General features: G+C 38.3%; 1 protein-coding gene across 1 annotated transcript in view; it reads right to left on the minus strand.

The window, feature by feature from the left end:
• Window positions 1–6489: 6489 nt before the first annotated feature.
• The window catches only part of xkr6a (XK, Kell blood group complex subunit-related family, member 6a), a 15594-nt gene continuing 7161 nt past the window's right edge, over window positions 6490–14922 (minus strand). The window contains exons 2-3 of the mRNA XM_043262412.1: window positions 9415–9611; window positions 6490–7914 (exon numbers count right to left, since the gene is read on the minus strand). Coding sequence (XP_043118347.1) covers window positions 6947–7914; window positions 9415–9611 — 1165 coding nt within the window. The 3' untranslated portion in view covers window positions 6490–6946. The remainder of the gene's footprint in view (window positions 7915–9414; window positions 9612–14922) is intronic.

The raw sequence follows: 14922 nt of genomic DNA on the forward strand, positions 1-14922 counted from the left end.
CTGACGAAGAAACAAACTCGTCCACGTCAAGGATGGCCTGAGCCATTATTGCGTGAGCTAACCAATCTGCCGAACCAAAAGCAAGTCAAATAAAAGTGCAACAAATTTTATCGAGTAACTTTCCCTGCACGTTTAACCGGGTTCAGCTGTGCTTGACGTTCAGTACAGACTGATACATAAACACACAAAACATTCAATTTCACATTCCACAAGGATGCATATAGCAAAATCTAGGACTCATTAATACATACAACAGAGATGTCTTCTACACAGCGCACACTTGGACCTCAGACGATTCAGACTCCTGCTTGCAACGAGTTTCGCGCTGCGTGACACAAACCTCTTCTATATTACAATACGACGCGTGTTGAGATTTTACTCTGCGAAAACGTGAAAAACTACCATCCACGTCTCACCGAAGAACCTGAATAATCACTTGAGGCCATAAGAGAGCTAAAACACTTTGTTTAATATCCTGTAGTTCTGCTTAGATACGACTTATTCTTCACGCGAGTCCCGTTATAATTTAAAGGCTACCGTGAAACCCGCGACGTTCATGCACTAAAGCGTATCACACTCCTGTTGGCCGAGGGCGATCGTCCATTTACAAAAACTAAACGGTATGTAAAAGGAACGTTCATCGAAAGGATTTTCGACACAGCCCAGGAACTGCAACGTGAATTTATGTGGGAATGAACTGCTGTTATCGTTTCTGTCCCGTCAGACAATCAGCTTCATGGCAAACATGAGACTCAGTTTCCATTAAAACACCCAAAGCTACCTCTGAGAACACAAAAAAGTTGATCATGAATGAATTATACAAATAGGAAACGTATCAGTATTGGTAAAATATATTGCACTGTGCTTTTCAGCATATATATATGCGTGTACCATATATATATATAGTATTTATATTATATTGTATAACCAATTTTTGTGAATAAATCATACGTGGGATAAAAAAATAAAAGTGACATTCCTTCTCAAAGCAAGTTCACTATTTGTACTGTTTGGATACCAAAGAATACGCTCTTGTGTTCGACATGATCAGCAGTGATATTACGACAAAGGTAATATTTATAATCTGAAAGGGTATTTCTGAAACAACTTTGGTTTGCCTTGGGGACCCGACAGCTGGGATTTCATATCTGGATTAATGTCCGGCTGAAAATATACATAACGGCTTGGCTTGCATTGCATTTTACACCAAATAGTTTCAGTTTAAGAATACTTGGGTAATAAGGAAAACAATATATGTCAGTCGATATATATATATATATATATATATATATATATATATATATATATATATATATATATATATATATATATATATAAAGCTTTAAAGCTAAATCTAATAACACTTTAGCTTTTGCGTTTGACTTCTTCTAAACTGTTACCGCTCATAAACCCTTCAAAAGAAATGATTCGAACGCACTTGGCAATTTCATTAATTGTCCAACATATTCTCTTAATGTCTAAACAAAAAAAAAAAACCCCAAAAAAAACACAAACCAGATATAAAACATTTCAAATCACCTGCAAAGCAATTTTCCCATGCCTCGATTTAAAAAAACGAAAACAGTAAATCAAAATCGAACTTTTGCATAGTCTGGAATTGAGGAACTGCATTTTGATTGTTGAAGTTGTGTTCGTTTACCGTCGTTCCGAACCTGTTCTTTTCACAATCCCGCTTGAACGTGAAGTCGCTTATTTACACACAGTATCCCGCGTCATGTGAAACGCTTTCAAATTCACAACGGAAAGGTCAAACGCGACCATTTCAATAAAAAGAGTCACGACGAGGTGAAAAACGTACGAAAAAAATACCTCATCCTCTAATATTTCAGTGCCAAGGAGAGTAAAATGAATAAAACCGTATGCTAGCTAACTGCTAATGTAGCATTACAGGGTTACCAGAAACATTCTATACATAAGCAACACTGTAATGTCTATATCATATTCATCGAGCAGTTCCCACGCCGAATCACAAAAACAAAACAATATAGATTAAAAATGTCTGTACATAACAACCGAAACGTATACTCCTACTGTACACCATACACGAGACATTTCTGTTCTGTAATTCTTTTGGATGAACAGTCTGATACGCCGATCAGTACAAGGTAAGGCTTTACAAGAACAAATCTATACATTTAAAACTGAATATACAAAATACGGTTCAGTTTTAGCACCTTGAAGATATCGTTCTCGTCGCTGGTGAAGCAGCACCGGACACGGCACGCGGAGATCCGCCTTAGCCCTAACCTTCGCCCTCTCACGCCGATTTTTATTTTTTTTACGAGGCTGATGTCCAGTGCTGCTTCGCCGCCGTCCGTGGAGCGTCTCTTCCAATGCGGTCACGTAACCATGCCGACGCTGGAATGTTTACGTCATCGTTCTGCCGCGTTGCTATGTTACACGTGTCTATGTACAGTTCCGTTTACTGCATTGGCACGTTTGAAAGAAAACAAAATAGAAATATACTGGCATTGTTGTTTGCTGAACTGGTTGCCTTGGCGGTTAGAAGCACCGACGTTTTAAGGCACCACGGGGTAAAATAAATGGGTGAAAAAAATGGAATAATGGCAAATGAACATGGCATCCCAATGATGACATCATGACCGATGCCATCTTTAAGATGTCGGCGAAAATCAAGTGCAGTCTTAAAAATAAAGCTTCCAATAGGCTTTTATTTCTTCGCACGGAACAACCGTTTTGCGTTCCTTGAAAAGAATCTTCCAATGAACAGTTCACGAAAGAACCATTTTAATAATCTAAAATACCTTCACTCATAAAGGCGGCGTTTTTTCTTCTTCTTCTTCTTCACAGCGATGCCAATGAACAACCTCAAAGACCCTTACCGTGAGCAGTTCTTAAAGGAACCATCGGTTTTCTTCATCGTAAAAGCATAAGAACCTTTTTTCCGCTGTATAGAACCTTTTGCGGAACGGAAAGATTCCGGAGTGCCTTCGTTTTCAAATGTAATGATCTACAAAAACATTTTCATACAATAGAAAGGTTCCGGTGATGTTAAAGGTTCTTCGTGGAACCACAGATTCCGATAAAGAAACTTCATTTTTAAGAGTGTTTTTCCACTATAGAGATCCACGGGTGTTAAAGGTTCTTTCCGGAACCAGTAAATAAGGCTCTAGTTTAATATAGCGGCATTAGCTGAATGCTTCATTATTATATATCACGGTTTTCATAATACAAGGTATAATAATAAAGGCATCGTTATAATATACACCTATGTTATTAAGCGAATGCTGCGATATCGTCTAATACTGTTCGTATCAAGGAAGCCCTTGCATTCTCTGACAGTAGCTGATGAATATTTCAGTTGGACATATTCAAGTTCGTCAGAGGAAAACAAAATGCCTGAGTAAACAAAAAAAATTATTTTGACTTCGTCATTGCGAGCGGTGTCTTAACAGGACGACAGTAATATTTGAGGTGTTTATATTTCATAATACAGTCCTCAGCAGCGGAAGCTTGTTTCTAGACCTCGGACTCGACAAGCTGAATGCATCTAAACGCTCACTGCTTGGTTAGAAGGAGAACTGATCACAGTGTGTTAGCGCCCGGAAGAGGCCGATAGGTGACCAATATTTACAAAACAGATGTGCACGAGTGGAGATGCACCGACGGGATGCGGTACGGCACATCTGGCAGCCATCAAAAACATAAAAAATTAAAAAAACAACACTTACAGCATGAAAAATGCAGGTTTCTCCAGCAAACAACAGTGATCCAGAATGTAGTGGATGAGCGAAATCAAAGCGAAACATGCACAGAAATCACACACACACAGCCTTGAAATGAACGCTGGAGGAGGACCGTCCTCAGGATGACCTATTACTAGCGATTTATATTTGCAGGGAGATCTAAAACGTGAATATCTGCACCAGAATACACCTGAGCCACATGTGAATGTGAGGGAAGGGCTAGCAGCAACCAGGGAGGAAGCCGAGTCGAGAGACCCAGTGTTAAAGAGCAACTCGAGGGGAAACGCGTGCCAATTGGAGATCGATCTCAAGCTCTTTTTCCAACCTGGCAAGAACCCTTTTCACCTGCTGGATGCACCTGTATGGCATCTGGTTGTTGGGATCAAAGCAGGCACAATGGAGTCAAGGACATATGCGATCTCCTCTATGTGGTGCACCAAGTCCGCGTGCTTCAGGTTCGCTCTGATTTGGAAACTCAAAATGGCAATGAATTCGTGTGGGGGAAAAAAAACAAAGGCCATGATGCTGGGGACAATCCTACCTAAAGGTGCACCAAGTACGTTTTTCTTCGTGTTTCACAGACCAGTGCAGTTGAGTTCAGCGTGTTTTGTTGTAATTTAAATATGAAGTAAGAGATACAAAGCTACGTTTTCAAAAGAAATAACATTGCTTTCTAAGACCTTTTTTTAGGCCAAATTCAAAGCCAGAACTACAATCCTAACCAATAACGTACTGCAATGAATTAAAGATGGAAAATGTTGTTTAAAAGTATGTGACCCTGGACCACAAAACCTGTTAGAAGTTGTATGGGTCATTATAGATTTTTCTGCCAAAAATCATTAGGATATTAAAGTAAAGATCATGTGCTAAACATTTCCTACAGTAAATATATTGAAACTTAATTTTTGTTTAGTAAAATGCATTGCTAAGATTTTTATTTGGACAGCAGGAGATTTTCCTTCGGTATCTAGATTTTTTTTGCATCCTCAGATTCCAGATTTTCAAATAGTTTTCAAATAGACATTTATTTACAGAAACATATTTATTCAGCTTTCAGATGATGTATAAATCTTAATTTATAAAAATTAATCAAAGTCACATATACTTAACATTTATTTTTAGAAGAAAAAAAAACATACATATATACATATATATATACATATATATACACGTATACATATATATATATATATATATATATACATATATATATATATATATATATATATATATATATATATATATATATATATATATATATATATATATATATATATATATATATATATATATATATACACACACACACACACACAGTTAAAAATAGCTTAGTTTTAATTTTGTGCGGGAGAAAGCCATTTCTCGTGCTCTCCAATAATTCATATTTAAACCTTTCTACTTGAAAACGTCATGTCTAATTTATTGCGTTCTTGCTATATTTTATTAAATTCACTAGCAAAAATGTTTTCAAAACACTTTTCGAACGTGCAGTAAAAATAAATAGTAATAAAAAAAAATACTTGGTGCACTTTTAATAATCCCCCAGTTTTCACATGGCAAAATAATCAGAGTAGCACCAAAAAGCAAACTGCATGCTTAGGTAGCAAGAAACGAACGCTTCACTATAAGCACCAATCAGCAAGGAGCACGACCTTGACAGGCGGCTGGATGCACCAATAGCAGAGAGAGACTGTTACAGTAGAGGATGTGATTTGGCTTTGTTTCGCGCTGCGGGGCGGCAGCGAGCCCTGTGTGTTGAGGCAATTTTCATCCTCCTGGTGAGACTCTGCCAAGGTTACTTGTGTAAATACACTCAGGTATATTCAGGCAAAGATAACTTCAAATGCCATTAGCTTAGCATCTTGTTGCACCTTAGAATAAAATAAACGTTAAAAAACTGACAATTAAGTCATTACACATAGGAAAAATTATGTGGGTCAGGGTTCCTCTGAGAACCGCAGCCACATTTTTGCACCTCACAAGTTTATTACTTGGAATTTTGGATGATGAGACCAGACAAACGGATGAGAGTAGTAACCGGATACACACTATGCAGTCTAAATGCTCGAAAAGAGGTGGAAAGAATGGAGAGGACCGCTCATACAACGCCACCTTGTCGAGGGTTTTCTGTGCTTGTTTCTGACGGGATAAAACAAGTGCTATGTTCACACGGCAGCCGAATCGAATGCGTTTTCCAATCGAACCCGGCAGCGCCACGATTGCACGCTTCCACACTTGGTCAGTGGAGTCATGCTAAACCTAGTGAATGACATAATAAATGCATCATTTCTAGAAATGCAATAAATATGCAATAAATAATACAAATCATTTAACTAGCTTAAAATCTGGATTTTGGCGCGCTGTGTGAACAAAGCTTGGAAAAATAAAACAATTCAACGCGCTATTCTCTGTACAAAACCGCTCCTTCAAACCGCGCGAGAGCTGTGTGCTTTTATGGTTTAATTTTTAATATAAATTCCCACTTAACAGATCCAACCTGATTCTCTGTGCAATATTAACCGTACTTATTGTGCAAAGGATTTAACGGATTTCAACTGTGCTATACAGAGTCAATGAGGTATTTCTTTAATAACCAAAGAATACAATAACTCAAGACACTTTAACAAACTAAATACAGATTTTAAGGCAAACAGACAATGAATGCCACTTGGATTTTGTCTGACAGGTGGATTCTCACCTGCAGAGGTCAGCGTAAAGGGGATTCATTCACTAAAGAGCGCCAAATCCCTCCATGAACATCGACAGCTCTAACCAAAAACAAGTGACTTTTGATTGCATCGCCAATGCAAATCACAAGTGGAAAATCCAGGTTTGTAACAAGTGCTTTCTGTATATAAACCACCACTTGAGCATATTGATCAACCCAAATGTAAAAATAAACCTCTAGTAGCTAGTATATAAAAAAAAAACCCACACAAGGCGGTGTTGATGTGGTCCACCGATCTCCATTTTTCCAATGTAATGGTTTCCTCTGGCTGTAAACACCATGACGCATACATATCCCTTCACGGGGACACATTTCTAAACGGATATAGTAAAAAAGAGACAGTATATACATACAAAATATATACACATCTTCTGGAGGCTTTTCACGTCAAAGAAAAATGTGCAACGCTCGATGCTTACGCTCTTTTACGCACAGGTACGCATTTATACGGAAACCAGAATGGCATGCATTTCGCGAAACGTGGCAGACGTCACAGGGACGACTCGTACTGCAGGAGCTCGTACAGCAGCGGTCCGTCCCTGTACCTGATCCCGACGGTGGCGGGCGTGATGAACTGCAGGATGTTTATCGTCCTCCGCAAGCGCCTGTCCACGAAGTGCGCGTCCCAGGCCGGGTAGCGTTTCCTGGGCATGTCGATCTTGATCAGAGGTCCCTCTGGCCGGTAGCGGCCCAAGGGAGTGGTGGGCTCGGGCGAGCGCACCTGAAACACGGGCAGGCAGGTGTCCATCGAGGCGTCGTCCGGCTGGCCGAAGGCCCCTATGGAAGCCCGGCTGGGAGTGGGTTGGGACGCTCTCGGCCCAGGGGTGGGCGCCATGGGCTCGGCCTCCGGGGGTAACGGAAGTCCCCAGAGAAGCTCGGCACAACAGGAGCTGGCTAGCACCCTTATTTTAGGTCCCATCGGATGAAGGAACCCGTAGTAGATGCCCATGAACACCACCCCTGAGGCGAAGGTCAGGTAAACCCCGCAGAGCACCGGCACTGCATAGGAGTCGGTGGTGAGCGGGTCTCGGTAGGCGTACCACAGGCAAGTAAGCACCGTATTCTCGGCGAGCACCACAAAGTAGTAGATCACCATGCGGTACCTGGTTCGGCCCTCCTTCACGTTGAACCAGCAGAAGATGTAGACGATGCCCACCACCATGTTGAAGAGCACCTCTTCCCATTTGGACATGCAAAAATCCGTGCCGCCGTGCACGATCCAGAACGCCATGGCGCACCAGTGCACCACCACGAAGATGCCGAAGTAGATGTGGAAGATGGAAGCGAAGAGGGCGAAGGAGAGCACCCGTGAGGATATGGTGAAAAGCCTCCAGAAGATGTGGATCAGCGCGCCTCTGTAGCTCATGCTCTTTTTGTCGTCTCTGGAGTCGCGCAGGAGCTTGTGGTACGAAGCCAGGACCCAGGCCAGCGAGAGTAGGGAGGCAACGGAGGAGACACCTGTGAGGCATTCATGATGAGAGACAGGCTTCAGTACATGCGCCTTTTCCCGCCTGACATTTGAAGACACGTGACCATTTGCACCTGCTTTTACCATGCATTTTAAAATGTTTATCCTGCGACCATTTGCAACCCCGGACCGCAAAACCAGTCATGAGTGTTTTTTTTTAAATTGAGATGATTATACATAATTAATATTCGGCTGAGATACAACCGTTTGAATATCTGGAATCTGAGGATGCAAAAATAGAAATTTTGAGAAAATCACCTTTAAAGTTGCTTAAAGGAAGTTTTAGCTATGCATATTACTAAAATAAGTTTTAATATATTTACGGTAGGAAATAAAAAAAAATATCTTCTTGGGACATGTTCTTTAATTAATATGTTAATGATTTTGGCCATAAAAGAAAATCATTTTGACCCACACAATGTATTTTTGGCTATTACTACAACTACACCCACCTATGGAGACTGGGTTTGTGCTCCAGGGTCACATCTTTTGTTGTCTGATCAACATGAATGACATTTTAAGAGCTGCTTTAAGAGCTCCAAAATACTGTCGCATGTTATCTTTCTCTGCTTTTGCTTTCACTTAAGGGGATACTTGCGAAAACGGCATTTTGACGCATATAACAGTATGTATTTATCTGTGCTTGGCCCATAAAGCAGCAAAACGAGTTCTCTTTCACTGCCGATGAATTTCAGTGCCTTAAAATCGCTTCTAAGCCACAATAATTAAAAATGCATACAAACAATACGTGACCACAAATAAAAGATATCTCTTTACATGAACAAACTAAGGCTTTATCTGCGCTCTTTCAATTAACAAAGCAGCGCTGTGCTCATAAATACTACTGTGCTTTAAAATACATTATACTGAGGTATATCCCAGCTAAAAATAACAATAGAAGCCCAATAGAAACCATCACAGAAATTACATTAAAATACCAATAACTTTTTCCCAGTAAAACCATAACAAAATTCCTTTTTGTTGTGTGTTTTGGGCACTTTTCCAATAAGATTTAACCAACAGAATCCATCAAATACCAGTAGACACCATTATACTTTCCATTATTTCATACATTCAATTCCATTGTTAATACAATTCCCATCATTGCCCTTTTTCTGTTGCGTTTCAGGCAGGGTTCTACTGTATTTTAGCAGGAACTAAACTGTAAATTCGACTCAGAGATACATGCATGCAAACCCCAACCTCCAATTGCATCTCGATCCGTGAAACATCTCTAGTAACGTCGTTACTTCCCTAGCGAGGGACAAACTTGCACGCACTGTAAAAGGTGCCAGAAAGTGTTACTTTCACAAGTCGTTGTTCATTCCCGATCACGGGATGAAGCACAATAACGCACAATGGATTTCGGGATTCAATTTTGGCCTACAGCGCCGATGTAGAGGCATCTGTTTAGCTAGCATCTATCACGCTTTCTGAAGCGCTAAGCTTTAGCCGAGCGGACTAACTCCACTAGGGTAGGGTTCACTCACACTGCAGTGTCTCGGCCCGGTTCTTCTGGATCATTATACAGAGTTGTAGCACCAGTTGGGGGGCACTCTCTAGAAAGGTCTCCAGCAGCCGGAGCATGTTGACGTCAGCGTACTCGTACATCATGGCCCAGTAGAAACGCCGCCTGTGTTCCTTCTGCCGTCGACTCTGGATGCCCAGGTACATCGTCCGGATATACCTGTTCAGAAAAATCAAAACGACAGGTGTTAAAAGTACTCTTCGATATGCACGAACAATAAACATGCAAATAACGCACTTGCTATTATATTTGCAGAAAAAACACACTTAAATTGAGCCTAAAATGTAAAATAATGAGCCTGATTTTAGAGTCAGTAAAGATCCATTTTGTAAAAATGTAAAAGTTAATAAAATAAAATAAAATGACTTTTAAAATAAAATTGTCACAATGTGAAAACGCTTTGTTAAATGTTTGTTAAATATGTATATGTATTTGTTTTATTTGTAATGTATTTTTGTAAATTCATAATTGTAATACTATTTTGATCTGTTTGCCGTTTACTTTTTTTTTTTCCAATTCAGTTTTTTTTTTCCTTTTAATCAATACAAGGAACTCAATTAACACAATTAAAAATATACTGTCCCCGTTTTTAATTAATAGCAAAAAAGAAGCAATATTTCACTGATATATTGACCACTGAACTAGAAAATCTCTTTGTTTCTTTTTTAATCTAGTCACCTTAATGTACATTTGAAGGTTACCATTTAATGCAGATTAAGGTCCAATAAAACTACATTATATGTGGTGCTGCATCCACGAACTTGCAATTTAGCTTCTGTTTGACAAAACTATCTGACTTCCCATCATTTTACCAGAAACAGACAAAAGAGTTACAAAAATATTGCATTTGGAAAATAAACAAACGAAGGAATAAATCAATCAATCATTTATGCAACCATTTATTTAGAATAGATGTGCAATAAATTGCATTGTTCGCATTGTGCCCATCATTGTCGCAGGCTGCTTGAGTCACAGCATCTCTGGACACGAGTGTGAATTATTTATGTCTATGAAATGAGCTGGAGCATCAAGCGCGGACTTATTACATCAGTGTTTCTTGATCCTGCCCCTGGAGCATCCAAATGCCACACACTCATTTTAGAACAAATATTTAGGGCAATATTCGCATTCTGACAACATACAAGTGACAAGAAAATTGTAATTATTTTTATTTAGTTGTGTTTTTAAAATTATAAATTTTATTGCATTTAGTTTATATATATATATATATATATATATATATATATATATATATATATATATATATATATATATATATATTATTTATTTATTTATTTTATAGTAAATTTATTTTATTTTTATTTATTTTTTCAACTCACTAAATGAAAGACATGCTGCTTTGGCAATTAGCTGAAATAAGTATACATTTCTATATTTTATTTTTTCAACATTCGAATTTTTTTTTTTACGGTTTTTATGTTCTATAATAACATCCCTGCGCTGCTCACATACTCTAGTCTGGAGTGCAAAGCTGTGAAAACAGACAAACGGAGTGAAATATCACAGCATATCGCGTACGCATCTCAGCGATTTCACAGTTTACATATTAACACTGCGTCTATTTACAGTCACCGTGGGACGTTTCCGCGCTATAATGATTAATGGCCAATATTGGCTGTATGCAAACAAACAGACAACCCTCTTTATGTTGATATATAGCCAGTGGATACTGCACTGCATGAACCGCGATATTAAAGCTATTTAAATCCGACAGACTCCAGGCATGAGACTAACGCCAGGCGGAAAGAGTTATATCTCAGATCTCTCTAATGGGACCACAGGAAGTCACTCAGTGAACGGCTTTTATTTGCTTTATGTTTCCAGCTGAATGAGTCACCGTACGCAGCTGTGCCACTGATATTGACCCGAATGGGATGGGAACGGGGGCAGGTTACGGTAATGTTAGGTTTCATGTCATCCAAGCTGTTTCCCGTGTTAATCAATACCACCTTAAAAGCATGGAGTGCGTGTGCTAAAATCACTCCGTATGAAAGCCGATATATTTAGCCACAAATCCACAGGATACAGTTAAAAGTTGTAGTAGCAACATTTTTAAAACGCGTCTCTTATGCACAAAAAAGCTGGGTTTATTTGATAAAAAACACAGTAATTTTGTGAAATATTTTACAAATTCTAACAACCGCTTTCTATATGAATATACTGTAAAATGCAATTTATTTTTGTCACGCAAAGCTGAATTTTCTGCGTCGTTACTCGGGTGTCACGCGATCCTTCATAAATCGTTCTAATATGCTGATTTAATTAGCACAAGAACTATTTCTTATCGATGTTCAAATTAAAAGTTTTAATGAACGGTTTTAACATCAATTAAAAAAAAAGTCTTTTAACACACTTTATTAAAAAACACTTTATTTTACGGTTACACCTATTAGTGGTTTATTAGCATGCATGTTATTAATATTTGCCATTTATTAGTAGCAATGACGCACATATTAATGCCTCATTTTACAGTACCTTAAACGAACTCACTAACTATTAATAAGCAGCAAATTAAGAGTTTAAGGGGAAAAGTCATAGTTCATAGTGAATAAATGCTACCTATTCTAAAGTGTTACCAAAACAAAAACTAAATTAAATATATTATAATAAAAAAACAGCAAGAGCTTTAGAAAGCAGATGTGCCTACCGATCTCCCATCTTCCCAGTTTCCATCATACAGGCAACAAAGCTATGAATAAAAACAAACGCATAGATCCATATAAAGCAAAGATCCTTTCCAGAGTCTACATACAGACAAATCGAATTACTTTCGCTTTCTGTCTAGAAGTGTGACACCTCGGAGGAAAGATTGTGCACGCCTGTGAAAAACTTCCTGGGGGATACTACGAAGAAAAGGATTTCCGCTGTTTCCTAGCATCCAACGGACATATGGAGAGAGACAATGGGAAAATGACTGGGAACGTGCATGAGTGGGATACGCCAAGCTCCTTCTCTTTCCGTCTCACTTTCCAGCACTTCCAGAGCGCGAAGTCAACTTGTTAAAGTAAAACAAGTTGTTAGAGGTGGCGAAATGCGAAAGGTGGTTTTTGCATTAATTCCTACAGAAACGAAGGTTCAAAAAGGGGGAAGTAAAGAGACGGAGAGGTAGACTTACACTCGTCTCGCTCCGTTCCAGAAGCCTCTTTTTTTCTTTCTTTCTGTCTGTCTGCGAGCGAGTAAACCTCCCTGTCCCAAACCAAACTGCTTAGATCATCAGTCCATCAGGGAAACTGAAGCAAAACAAACAGAACATAATGGAGTCATGAAATGAGAATGGGGCGAGGGAGAACACGCCACAGCCGAACTCCGGCTGAATTATGGGATCGGGCAGACGTCAAAAAAAAAAAAAAAAAAAAAAAAAAAAGGGTAAAATGACTACAAACAAGCCATAAAGTAATATTTTGTAGATGGACGTGCTATTTAAAAAGAGAAGAGAATTCGGAACCTTCAGTAACTTAAGAAATTATGCATATTGCATACCTGAAAATAAATATATGCATTCGCATGCATATAATTAACAAAAGAGAAACATGAAGTTTGATAAGATGATAAAATGGTTATAGTATGTAGTCTGCTTCCGCCAGAAAAAAAGCAACCAAGATGTTTTTGAGTATATTATGCATATATATAGATGTATATATATATATATATATATATATATATATATATATATATATATATATATATATATATATATATATACATATACATATATACATATACATATATACACATACATATATACACATATATACACATACATATATACATATATATACACATATACATATGTATACATACATATATACATATACATATACATATATACATATACATATATATATATACATACATATACATACATATATGCTATGAACTGTAACTTTTTCCTGACTTTACATCACTTTTGTTTGTTTTGCAATTCTGAGAAAAAGGTCTGAATTGAAATATGAAAACCTAACAGAAGTAAACACATATCATGTGCAAGATCAGAAACACTTATGGCAGAAATTATAGTAAGGCTAATTTTCCTAGTATAGTATAAATAGTACGCTTATGACCTCAAAACTAAATTTCAGTATTAATCACATGACCTGTCACGAATGAGCGGTCTGAGGCGTGCGGATCCATGTGCAGGCTTTTATTAAACAAAGGCATGGTCATAACAGGCAGGCGTCAAACAGGGCTAACAGATATATAGGAGGCGAGGCAATAACGAAATCCAGAGACAGGCAGAAGGTCAGGTCAGGCGGCAAACGATCAGAGAATCAGAGAACAGACAGGGTCAAAACCAGAAACTATAATCCACGAACGATCTAACTATGAGACAGGCGAAACAATGCAACCTGCAGGTGAGTGGCTTTGCTGCAGTCTTTATAGTCCAGGAACAGGAAGTTAACGAGAGGGAGTGGATGCAGATCACCCAGAGGTCAGGGCTCCCTCTCTGCTGGCTTGGTGACATGACCAGCTCTATATGTAGGGCTTTAAGTAAGCTTGCTTGTAAGATCACCTGGTACAGCACCGCACTGGGCTGCAAGTCCCACAAAACAGCAATTGTGAAAAAGAGCTGAAAAAATAGTAGACGCCATTGTTGTTTTATCTCATGTTTGGTTATAAAATATATTTGCACAAATGTGGCCACAAGCATATTCTTCTAATGAGCCTGGGTTGGAAAAATACCCTATAAATTCAAAACAAACTCTATAGCTGCACAAAAAAAAAAAACAGTCTGTTATTAATCACAAAACAACCCCCTTTAGGGTGATATGAGATTGATTGCCATGACTCTACATTATCCCTCACACATTAATCAACAATGCAATATAAAATCATACCACATGATAATATGACCATAAAAAAAAGAGCTAAAGCTAACACTGCGAAGGACGCTCAGAAATCACGATGATTTAAAGTGACAAAACTGCCCTGGATATGTAATATAATCATAGAAAACTGCTCCAGCGAGTGGGTTATTTTCTATGCCTTGCGTGAAATATCAGCTAGAAAAGCACTGAATAACACTCTGAGAAGGACCGTGACAACTGCAAAAACGCAAATACATTCAAATGCACGGTGACAGATACAGATTTCAGCAGAGACCTGCATAATTCAACACAAGCACGCAAATGATTTCAAACGCATTCCAGCAGAGCGTTTATTCCGTTGTGATATCTTATACATTATTTAAAGATAATTTTGCTCTTCGATATTTATTTAATTCGTCTCTTAGTTCTAAAACGGCGCGTCACAATAAAAAAAATAAATAAATAAATGTGAAAAAAAGTTCTGAATGAAATCTAAATGATATAAATTCCACATGCAGTTTCTAAATGTCAGGAAATAATGCGACCTTCATGCTCTTTTTTTTCCAAAGCTAACATTTGGACTACGTGCAAAACATCATTTCACACCTGGATCCTATTTCGAACCCAATGTGATGAAATGTAGC

This window comes from Puntigrus tetrazona, chromosome 17 (assembly GCF_018831695.1).
Source record: "Puntigrus tetrazona isolate hp1 chromosome 17, ASM1883169v1, whole genome shotgun sequence".
Taxonomy (NCBI): domain Eukaryota; kingdom Metazoa; phylum Chordata; class Actinopteri; order Cypriniformes; family Cyprinidae; genus Puntigrus; species Puntigrus tetrazona.